General features: G+C 32.6%; 1 protein-coding gene across 2 annotated transcripts in view; it reads left to right on the top strand.

Moving 5' to 3' along the window:
- The window catches only part of Naprt (nicotinate phosphoribosyltransferase), a 150,112-nt gene that overhangs the window by 117,449 nt on the left and 20,186 nt on the right, over positions 1-12,477 (top strand). For both annotated transcript variants that reach the window (XM_075358641.1, XM_075358649.1), the window contains 2 exons: positions 9,631-9,771; positions 11,827-11,951. In XM_075358641.1, the coding sequence (XP_075214756.1) occupies positions 9,631-9,771; positions 11,827-11,951 (266 nt within the window). The remainder of the gene's footprint in view (positions 1-9,630; positions 9,772-11,826; positions 11,952-12,477) is intronic.

The following is a 12,477-nucleotide window of genomic DNA, read 5'->3' as shown; positions in this document are numbered from 1 at the left end:
TTCCGCACATGTAACAGAAGTTATCCAGATCATTTACACACATTGAAACCACAGTACATCTATTCAGAGCAAACGTTTAAATACTGGTGTTAATTATATGACCTGGAAGACTGCTCCATTCTGAAATGTTAGAATCTGCAGTAAATGAATTATTATGCACGTACAACTGTCACCTTCTCTAACGGACTGGACTGTATGTTAATAGCAGAATAATGAACTGTATTATAAATAAAATAATTACACACTGATTGATAACTAAATATACTATATTTATAAGATTAACAATATTAAACTATGTTACTACGATGCAGAGGCCATACTAGCATGCATGATTACTCTAACACTGTCCAACTCCGAATGACTAGAATACACTATATTACAATGATTCAGAGGCCGTACTGGCGTGCATGATTGCTCTAACACTGTTCAACTCCGACTAACTAGTATACAGAATGTTCTTAATACTAAAGCTGCCCATAGGCAGCGTTGATTATAAACCAAACATACTTCCCGCACGTTGATCTTTGATCAATATTAATTACATTGTCTCAGTTTATTGGCAATGGCACAAGTTTAGTAATAGGTCTCTAGAAAAACGTGCTGCCTACCTTCAACTGAACTACGCGTACTAGACCATCTTTACCTGGGAAAACACTGTCTATTACAGCCATTTTCCAAAATTGAGGTGGTAAGCTGTTTCTTTCACTAGCACTACTAGACCTGGTCAACGATTTTCAGAGGGAGACTTCCACTTGCTACGCTGCTGCAAACCATGGAGGTAATTATGAGACCATCGTGACCAAAGACTCTGTCGTATCTTCTGAAGCTGCTGCCATCTGGAAAGCTTGTTACATTTTATATCTGACAAATTGGGTTCAACCAATTTGTCAGATATAAAATCTGACAAATGCTATTAAAGGGTTACCAATAAGAAAATGTCCAGGTGTCAAGTAAGATGGATCGCGAAGGTCATTGGATAAAGTAGAAATAAGTCTAGAATTGAGGATAGCTTCTATATCGGATAAAGGGGTAGAAAAGTCTTCGAAAGTTAGGTAAGTTTTACTTATGACTCTTTTGAGATGGTATTTCATTGACTTCACAGCTGCTTCCCACAGGCCCCCAAAATGAGGTGAATTAGCTGGTATGAAGTGCCACTTGAGCTGTGACTTGGCTGCGTAATTTTCAATGTTTGTATTAAATTCTTTATCATGAAAGAGTTTCCTCAATGAATTTAACTCGTTGGCTCCAACAAAATTGGTGCCTAAGTTGGCGACATGATCTCTTCTTGCAGTGAAATGTCTTAAGGCTGCGAGGAAGGCATAATTATAATTATGATTATAATTGTGATGTAAGATTACTGACTAGCTCTATGTGAATAGCATGAGTTGCAAGACACACAAAAATTGCAACATAACATTTGGTTGTTATTTTACTTCTCGGATTCCCATACTTGATTTGAAATGGTCCCGCATAGTCTACTCCTAAGTTAAGAAAAAAGGATGACTAATCTCTACTCTGTGTTTGGGCAGCTGACCCATTAATTGATTAGCCGAGGCTGCCTTAAATCGAAAACATGTTACACAGTTATGAATAACACTTCTAATTACCTTTCGAGCTCGTGGTATCCAATATTTGAATCTTAGTGAAGCTAACAATAATTGAGGTACAGCGTGCAATAACCTCAAATGTTCAGCCTTGATGATCAACATCGTAAGATGGTGTTTTAGTGGCAAAATAATCTGATGTTTAATATCATACGCAATATCAGCATTATTCAACCTTCCTCCAACTCGAATTATGTTACAATCGTCGAGAAAAGGATGAAGATTAAGAAGCTCACTATTTTTAGGAACGGTAGAAGTTGATCGAAGATCATTAATTTCTTGACAATATACTTCTTGCTGAACCATCCAGATGCATGTTTGTAATGAATCTTGATTGTCTGCAGTATTAAGATTTCCTGTTTCTTCTTTTTATTATGACAGTTATAAATAAATCTCTTGCATAGGGCAACTACTCGTGTTAATCTAGAAATACTTGGAAACTTACAAACTAAATCGTCATTTGGTGGAAAAACACATGTCAAACTAGTTTCCCGTTGTCATACTTCTGGAATATCTTGAACTTCATAACTCTCTGAATTAGGCCAAGAACTGGAGGGTAAATACAACCAGATTGGTCCACACCACCAGATGCCTATCTAAACTCTCTGGATTGGAACCTCTGGAAATGAGATCAGCAGGATTGTCTGACAAAGTGACATGTTTCCAGTCATTGACGTCTGTTAGATCTTGAATCTGCGAAACTCGATTCGCAACTAACGTTTTCCACTTCGATGCAGGAGCTGAGATCCATGCCAAGCAGATTTTGGAGTCCGTCCAAAGATGAACCCTTTCAATCGACAAATTCAGGATTGGTAATGTTTTCCGTAACAATTTTGACAACAGTAAAGCGCTACATAACTCTAACCGTGGTATGCTGACAGTTTTCACTGGTGCGACATGAGATTTCAAGCAAAGTAGTTTAACTGAAATCTCTCCCTCAGAATTGACAGAACGCAAATACAGACAAGCACCAAATGCATGTTGTGATGCATTGCAGAAACCGTGAACTTCAATATCTGTAGGATTATTGATAATAACTCTTCTAATTATTTTAATATCATCAATTAAAGAAAGTTGTGATACCAAAACATGTCATTTCTGGAGCAATGATGATGGTAAGTTATCATCCCAACCAATACCACTAAGCCGCAATTGTTGCAAAAATATTTTTTAAGAGATTATAATAGGACTGATTAAACCAATTGGATCATAAATGGAAGCTACTGTAGATGCTACTTCTCTTTTTGTTACTATGTCTTTAAATGGTGGAATTTTGGAAGAAATAGAAAACACATCTGGTTGAGGAAACCACTTAAAGCCTAGTTTGAATGCTATCTTTTTTCTCAAGCTGAATTGATGTTTTTGTATTTACAAGTTCTTGAGGTAATTTATTTAAAAGTGATTTATGATTAGAACTCCATTTTCTCTGTTGAAATCCACCAGACCTTAACAACTCTACTAACTCTGATTGGATTGCCAGAGCTGTGTTGATGTCATTAGCTCCAGAAACTAAATCATCCACGTAGAAATCACGACATAAAATTCTGGCTGCAGTTGGGTATGTGTGTTTTTCTTCTCTTGCTAGATGTTGTAGGGACCTTGTAGCCAAGAATGGAGCTGAGGCAGTGCCATAAGTAACCTTTTGAAGCTCATTAGCATTGAATTTGATCAGTTGGTGAATCCCGCCAAAGAATGCGTTGTAAGCTGCAATTGTCTGGATTAATTTTAATTTGGCGGTACATTTTCTCAATGTCTGCTGTAAACGCAACGGCATGGGTTCTAAATCTTACCATAATCGAAAATAAGTCTTGCTGTACAGTAGAACCAACCATTAGGATGTCATTAAGAGAAGTTCCCGTGGATGTTTTAGCTGAACCATCAAAAACTACCCGAAGTTTAGTTGTGGTACTATTTTGCTTAAAAACGGCATGATGAGGAAGGTAGGTCTGTTGTTTACAATCATTACCTTGAAGAGGTACTGGCTTCATATGACCGAGTTCCTTATATTCTTGAAGAAATTTTGAGTATTCCAGATGAAGTGAATGATTCCTTTGAAGCCTTTTCTCTAACGCTTGTAATCGCAAACTTGCTTGATCGAATGAGTCTCCTAAAGATAAATGATCTGGCTTTAGAGGAAGTCTGATGATAAGACGACCTGAAGAATCTCGGGTTGTTGTGTTCCGATAATACTGTTCACACTTGTCTTGTTCCTTAGCCTTGGGTAGAACAACCAACTCTTCTAATTCCCAAAATTGTTTGAGCTGTTGTTGAAGTTGATCATTTGTTAATGTTAAACATGTGGTTTGAGGACTTGAAGAGGTATTTCTGATGGATATTTTCCTGATAGAATCCATCCTAATTCAGTTTCAAAGATAACTGGAAACTCACCTGGTCTTACCCTTTTATCACATTTCATAATTTTGAAATATAGCTCAGCGCCTATTAACATGTCGATATTTCTTGGTTTATAAAATTCTGGATCAGATAGTTTTAAATTCGAAGGCAGATTCCATGATTTGTAGTTGATAACATTGCATGGCATATTGCTAGTTATTTGTGGTAACATTAAACAAGAAATATTTGCACTAAAATCGTTATAAGTAGAAAATAATTGTACGTCTACACTATAATTTATTTTAGTAGGAGTATTATTTATACCCATAATTGGAACTGACTGACGAATTTTTCTTAAACTTAAACATTCAACACAGTTTTCAGTAATGAAGTTTGATTGGCTAGCTGAATCTAATAGCAATCTACATGGTTGTAATCTTCCTTGACTATCTTGGACCTTAACAATCGCTGTAGAAAGAAGAATATTCTATTGCACTCTTGATTTGAGTGAACAATATGTGTTATAAGAGCTATGATGTGAAGCTGGAGACTGTCTTGCGAACAATTAGAAATTTTCTGGTTTGAATCTGAATCATTATTGCTATTAGATTTAAAGGAATTATTTTGTGAACTTATATGTAATGAGGTGTGATGTTTTGCCCTTGCATATTCGACAGCCTCTAGAGGAACAATTCCTTACTAAATGACCTAATCTAAGACAATTGTAACACAACTTCTTGTCCTTAACAAACTTAGATTTATCAGAAACACTTAAATTACTAAACATCGAACACTTGTACAAAGTGTGAGGTTGATTGCAACATTCACATACTTTGGGCTCAGTAGCAACATACGAGTTAGAATGTCAAGGTTTATATTTTTGCCATTCATACACTGTTTTTTGTTTATTACTGCTTGAAGAGGCTAAAGCCTCCAAGGCTTGACATTTATTTTCCAAAAATTCAAAAAGATCTTTGAGAGATGGAAAATCTTGTGTAGAATTTTTTAATTCCCATTCTCGTTTTTGGTTTTTGCATTAATCTATCTATATACAGTTGACTTAAAATTACTTCATGAATTGGTGTTTAAATATTTAGAGCATTGAGAACATTAAAATTACTAATCGCCATATTGATGAACTGACGCAGTTCGTTGGCGTCTTCCTTACTAACTAACTTAATATTAATTATTTCTCTAACATGAGCCGATCAATCTCTTGTTTTCATATTGGTCTTGTAACAATTTCCAAGCAACCGGGTAATTAGCATCAGTAACAGCTAAGTTTTTTATTAATTGAGCTGCTTCATGTGTCAGTGTAGAATTCAGATAGTAGAATTTTGGAATTGGACTAACGTCTTTATTGTCATGAACCAATACCTTGATTGCATGTGCATAAGGCATCCAATTTTCGTACATACCATTAAAACAAGGTAAATTGATAGTTGGTAATTTAACTGAAGGTTTATTTTCGTTAATGCAAGATTGGTGTGAGTTGAAGTGCTGGGTTTCTGAAACTGATGTTTCCTTTAAATATTCTTCCATTTGCACCCTAATTTCATAATAATTGTCTTCAAAATCTAACCTATCTTCTAAATGCGTATCGTAATCTTTCTCGTCCTATACTTCAAGCAAACTCTGTGTTTTATTAAAATTATCTAAAATATTTGGCAATGCATCATATCTAACTTTAATATTACTTTTTTGTGTCTTCATTATTACATTTATCGAGAAATTTTTTTGTGGGTGTTAATTGAGCCTTACATACTCGTAGTTGTTTTTTCAAAGTTGTAATTTCTACTTCAAGAGACATAATGATAATTCTTATAAAATTCTTATAGATATAACTATCAAGTAAATTAAAGATTTCTAAGAAAATAAGAAATTAAAAATATAGACGATATGGATGGAATTAATCAGTAAGAAATAATAATGTGAATGATAAAGGAATCAAATGAAGGAAAGTAAATGTAAATCAATATCATAGATAGGAACATAGATAAGGAACTGATAATTCCCAATTTGTTATTACTTACCTGAAACAATGAAGATAAGCGACGGGCAGCAGCTAGCCTGACTTTGAAGGTCATGACGAAATGGCTGTTTACTTGGCACCGAGGTCGATGTCTGCATTCCAAGTCGAATAGACGGGTGCCGTTGACTGTCCCTTAGTAATAGTAATTACTGTATTACACATGGATATTAACCGCACTTCTTATCTATCGATATTATTACTCACTAGTCTAGAATTAAGAACATAAACGCAAACTATGTTCTGCACACAATAAAAAATATCCGGTTTGGACGACCAATAAAAAATATCCGGCCCGGAGGACCAATGTAACGGGCTGTACGTTAATAGCAGAATAATGAACTGTATTATAAATAAAATAATTACACACTGATTGATAACTAAATATACTATATTTATAAGGTTAACAATATTAAACTATGTTACTACGATGCAGAGGCCGTACTGGCGTGCATGATTACTTTAACACTGTCCAACTCCAAATGACTAGAATACACTATTACAATGATGCAGAGGCCGTACTGGCGTGCATGATTGCTCTAACACTGTTCAACTCCGACTAACTAGTATACAGAATGTTCTTAATACTAAAGCTGCCCGTAGGCAGCGCTGAGTGTCTGATTATAAACCAAACACCTTCATAATGTTATGTTTGTACCGCACCCTCTGATACAAATCATTTAAATATTCTTTTATGTACATAAGTTATTCTTAAAAAATATGTAGAATTCTGTAAAAACAATTCAAAAATGTTATCATACAAAACTGTGAATGTTGTAAAGAATTTGATTGCGTTTATAATTCAGCATAAAAAGTTAAATTAGAAACACAGTGAAACTTTCATGTACCAAGAACTGTGCTTATTAGTGTAGTTATAATTATTACAATCTTTTAAAGTCTGATGTCAAGATTTCCTATAGAATTTTTGTCATAAATTGTCTTTGGTATGGATGAATTTCTTTTTATCCAAGTTAAACAAAGGGTGAGAGCATGTATCCTTGAAGTAATCCATTTTCTGTTTTCTTCAGCCAGTCTTGCCCTTACCTGTATTTGTTTATTTGAATTGCATTTAAAATGATAATCTGAATGATCATCATTGAGCAAGGCCTGTGTATTTTATTTTTATAATGAGAGATTAGGAAGTTTAATTTTACTTAATAGGCAGTTTAGCCATTGGCTTTTTTAAAGGAATTTCCCTGTTCATTTGACAGGCAGTCTACCACCACTAGATCAGTCCAAGGATCCAGTGACTTTATAGGTCCGGGCATCCTTGTTATGACTTCAGTCAGACCTGTACTCATTGAAAATGGAAAAAGAATAAGTAAAAGAGATAGCACTATCCCTCCCTTCCGGGAGAGATAGTGCTGCAATCAGACAAACAACCCTCTGTAGAGGAAAAACGTACCCTCTTGGTAGGAGGTGTGTCCATCAAATATATAACACTTGCAGATCTTATACATAAATGGGGAAAGCTTACTGATGAATGATTATAAATTGACCAGCTTAATTTGTGCTGCACAAAAGCTGTTTTTCTTCTGGAAGTTAGAGCCATTTGATAAGTCATACAATTCTTAACAGGACAATCTTAGCCATCCCTAGAATTATGTGAACATAAATCTTGGTTAGTTTGTAATAATAACAACTTGTGCATCCTAACTTCTTCCCAATTGTAAAGTTCATATATGTGTCAGGTTGTTAAAACTAATATAAGTTGACCTTCCTTAATGTTGTACGTATTCTAGATCTCAACAATGCAGCTGCTACTGGATCTGAAATCAGCTTGTTAATAGAAACACATTGATATTTGAGACAATTCTGTATAAGATTTAGCTTTCCTGGAATTTATAAGATGCACTTAGATACAAAGCACAGTTCAAGTGTAAAGACCTATGAGTTATAAGTAGCAATTAGGTACACTGATGGTTTATACATGTGCAGTAGCTTTAAGTGGTCTGTTAGGCATGTAATCGCCACCTTTTCCTTTGCTAGACAGTATATATTACAATGAAGGTGGTAATAACAAATCCCACCAGTTGTTAAGTTCAATCAGTGATTTGATTTCTAAATGCAAGAGAACATAATACAGCTGAAATTTGCCATCAATTGTGTGAAAATATAGACCTACCACAATGAGTGAAGGAAAAGTGAGGCAGTGGTATTGTGAGTTTAAGGAAGGCTGTTCAGATATTAATAATTAACAGCGAAGTGGTAGGCCTTGTATCTGGAATGACAAGCTCATTGAATGTGTAAATCCAAAAGTGAGAGAAAATTGTCACATTAAGATTAGCAATCATTCTGTAGAATTTCTAGACATTTCAAAGACAACATTGTTGAGAATCATGACTGACATTTTAGGCTCTCATAAACTCTGCGCATGATGAGTGTTGAAGATGTTGATAAGTAATCACAAAGATTACAGAATGACATCTTATATGCTTTATTTAACCAATTTAATCAGAGGGAGGGAGAACTTTTTTCCAAAAGGACTGAAAGGATGTTCTTTTGATTGATTTCATGGAACTTAGAACATCCATCACATCACAACACTATTGCTAAACACTTCAACAACTGCATCATTTGGAACTGACAACGAGGAATGCTGAGATCAGGACTTGTTCTTCTTCATAATCCATCTCTTCCTGCAACTCAAAAGTTGTCTTGTGTCTCAATCATTTGAGGGAAGTTAAAAGTTGGAAATCTCACTAAAAAGTGGCTACAATTTCAGGTGACAGAATTTTGAGTGAGTTTGAAGAAGCTTGTTCACAATATCTAAAGTGTTTTGGAGTTAAATGGTGATTATGTAGAGAAAGTAAAGAAAGTATTTGAAACCATTAATAAATCTTACATTTTTTCAACTAAACTTCTTTTGTTACTGATCAACCCTTACTTTTGAACCGTGCATTTTATAAACATAAATTAATCTCTTCAAGATTAAAATAAAAATAGATACTTCTCAATTTAAACATGTCATTCCACATTGTAGATGGCGTGGTTAATCCAAATAATTTGATTTCAGTAATCAGAATTTGCAAAAATGGTTTTTAAACTCTCCAATGAATGAAATACTTTTTTATGACAGTAGCAGGATATGTTGCATTAAATAAAAATAAGTGGTTTTAATTAACCACACATCTCTGTCTCTGGAGTGGTTGACCTGAGTTTGTTCAAGACTACATGTTTACTAGTACATTTGCCCATTCTGCAGCTATGCCAGACAAGCCGGTAGAAGTAATTGCATTTGCCTATATACACACACACCCAGACTCGGCAGTAGCTGGAAAACTGGTTGGAGTTATTTATAAATAAAAATAATTATTTTTCTGTTAAAATATTGTTTATTTAGATGTCAAATCACATCTTTATTGAAATAGTTATGTAAGTGAGTGCTTACCCTGTATAGAAAACTTCTCTACAACAAAATAATAAAATATAATAGTTTACATAAAAAACTATTAAGTTCAGTATTTATTGTTCCTTTTCTTTGATTGTCTAAAAATATATTGAACTATTTAATATATGTTAAATATTAAGTAGTAATAATATTAATAGAGTACTCTGTAGTTGTAACAATCATTTAATCAATAGTATATAATCATAATCATAATAATAGTATATTAGTCATTTAATCAATTAATATATTAAATCACCAAATGCATATTTTAGGAGTGGAATGTTAAACTTCTGTTCCGTCGCTCTTGCTCTGAATGATCTTGGTTATAAAGCAGTTGGGATTCGTATTGATAGTGGAGACCTTGCATATCTATCTAAAAAGGCCCGGGAAACGTTTACAAAAATTGCTACCAAGTAAGTACCCTGAGAAGGTTTTGTTAAATTAATTGTCTTTTCTGTTCAAAAGACAATTAATCATGTTTTAACTTTTTTTTTTTTATTAAGAATTTTGTTTTATTTATAATACTAGTCTAATACTATTAGACTCAGCAATGCTATGCTTGCTATTGCTAGATTTGAGTGTGTGTATGTATATTTATATATAGATTAGATGAAAACAATTGAAAGTTTGATAAAACATTAACTTCACAAAATTTAACCTTTCTCTTTATAAAAGTCAGAATGTAAATAAATCCAATTGTCAAAACAGCACTACCTATCTTATAAATTATATTATACATTATATAATTTATAATAATACTTATAAATTATATTATCTTATAAATTAATTGTCTTTTCTGTTCAAAAGATCATGTTTTAACTTTTTTTTATTAAGAATTTTGTATTTTAAAAAATTTTGAATTTTAATAACAGCAGTTTCAGCAATGCTTTGCTTGCTATTGCTAGATTTGAGTGTGTATATGTGTGTGTGTGTGTGTGTGTGTGTGTATATATATATATATATATAGATTAAATGAAAACAATTGAAAGTTTGATAAAATATTAAAACACTGAATGAACATTATGGAACTTCACAAAATTTAACCTTTCACTTTATAAAAGTCAGAATTTAAATAAATCCAATTGTCAAAACAGCACTACCTATCGGATTTAATTCAAACTACTCTCTAAACACAGTAGTTGGTTCAGAATACCCCTTACTTTCTTTCTACTGGTCAGATCAAGGATTTCAGTAGCTTTAAACCTTTACTGGACAACGCGGCCATTTTGAAAAAACCAGCGTGTAAATTGGTCCAGTAGTTTTTTAGTTTATATCACACACATGAACATTGCCTGTAATATATGTAGAAGAAGAAAGTCTGTTTGTATATTTATATCGTAAATATCTCGACATTGGTGCCACCTAGTAGGTATAGTTTTTGCAAAAGGTTTTCTTTTCACATAACTAATATATATATTCTGAATATGAGCCAAATTGGACCATAAATTCAATTTTTCCAAATATCTCAACTGCAGCACTATATAGTTGGTCCATTTTTTGCAGAGGTATTCTATCCATGTAAGTAACACATATTAGAGAAATTGACCATAAATAAAATTTTTTGAAATCTCAACCCCAGCCAGCGCTACCCTAGAGGGTTCATTTTTTTGTAAAAATATTTCTTTTCACGTAACTAATATATATTCTGAATGAAACTAGATCAAACCATAAATGCAATATTTCAAAATATCTTGACCCCCAGTACCACCTAGCAGGTCCAAACTTATTCTTCGCGGGTGTGTGCACAACTCACCAAAGTTTCATCACAATTGGATGAATGGTATAGGAACACATACAGGTCAAACAAACATTCATTCTTTTATATACATATAGATTAGCGTGCATCAACATTATTATTTTTCAAATGTATTCAAAATAATAGTTTATATTATTAAAAAATATATATATATATATGGCTTATCTGTATAGTTTGGTCAGACTTTATTATCTGATCTTCAAAAATATAATTTGATTAGTTATTAGTGCCTTTGAATCAATGTTAGTTGATTAAAATTATGTAATTTGAGCACTTTATCATTCAAAATATTTTTTTTTTAGTCACCATTGCAAGCACTACTTCACACATTTTTAGTAACAGGAGAATTCATAAGATATAAAAACAGGAATAGCCTTCTTTTTTCATAAAAGTAAAGCATCCTTAAGTCAAGAAAATAACAATGAAACAAAAGATTTTAATAAATATTGTTTCTTTAATATTAATTTTATGAATTTTCATGTTGTGTGCTGAGTTCAAAATGACTAAAATGTTGAAGGAAAAGCTAAATTTTATTCTAGCCTTTTTAGTTTTGATTGTCTGTAACATTTTGATTTAATGGTTTATTTTTGTGAAATTGCAGTGAAAGTTAAGTAAACAATAAATTGTTTGAAGTGTCTTTGGTTAAAGTAGTTTCAGTTTCTTTTGTTATTATTTTAGTATAATTAAGAATACTGTTCTTTTAATTTTTCAGATACAATATTCCTTGGTTTGCAAACCTTACTATTGTAGCATCAAATGATATTAATGAAGATACTATTCTTAGTTTAAATGAGCAAGGCCATAAAATTGATTGTTTTGGTATTGGAACACATTTAGGTAAGTGTATTAAATGTATCAAACAATTGATATTAGCTGATTTTTATTCATTGTTTTTCATAATTTTCAACAATGTAAAAAATGCTCACTATAATTAGTCTATAATAAAAATTACATGAATATTTTTTTATTTTGACCTAAAATATATACTAGAACTGAATTTATTATTGTTTATTTTTTTAAATTCTGGATTAGTTTAAAATCAAAATAGTGAATTTGTAATAATGATTCAATAGTTGAAAAAGAAGTACTGCTACTCATTTTGTGTTTTTAGATAAACAGATAGCATATTGAATCATGACTAGAAACAGTGTAAGTAGTGGTAGAATCAAGTAAAAACCATTATCCGTTGTTTTGACAATTAATGTAACCGCTAAGGTGAAAATACATCTCATCACTAAAAAACACATCAGTATGTTCATACCATTACTTTCCACCTGGTTGATAAACCACTGTTAGAACCTTTTTCTTTTAACAGTGTCTGGGGATTTCAGTTCCTGTGTGCAATTTATTCAGTGTGCATATA

This window comes from Lycorma delicatula, chromosome 1 (assembly GCF_047948215.1).
Source record: "Lycorma delicatula isolate Av1 chromosome 1, ASM4794821v1, whole genome shotgun sequence".
In the NCBI taxonomy this organism is placed as follows: domain Eukaryota; kingdom Metazoa; phylum Arthropoda; class Insecta; order Hemiptera; family Fulgoridae; genus Lycorma; species Lycorma delicatula.
This window is presented reverse-complemented; position numbering and strand designations above follow the sequence as displayed.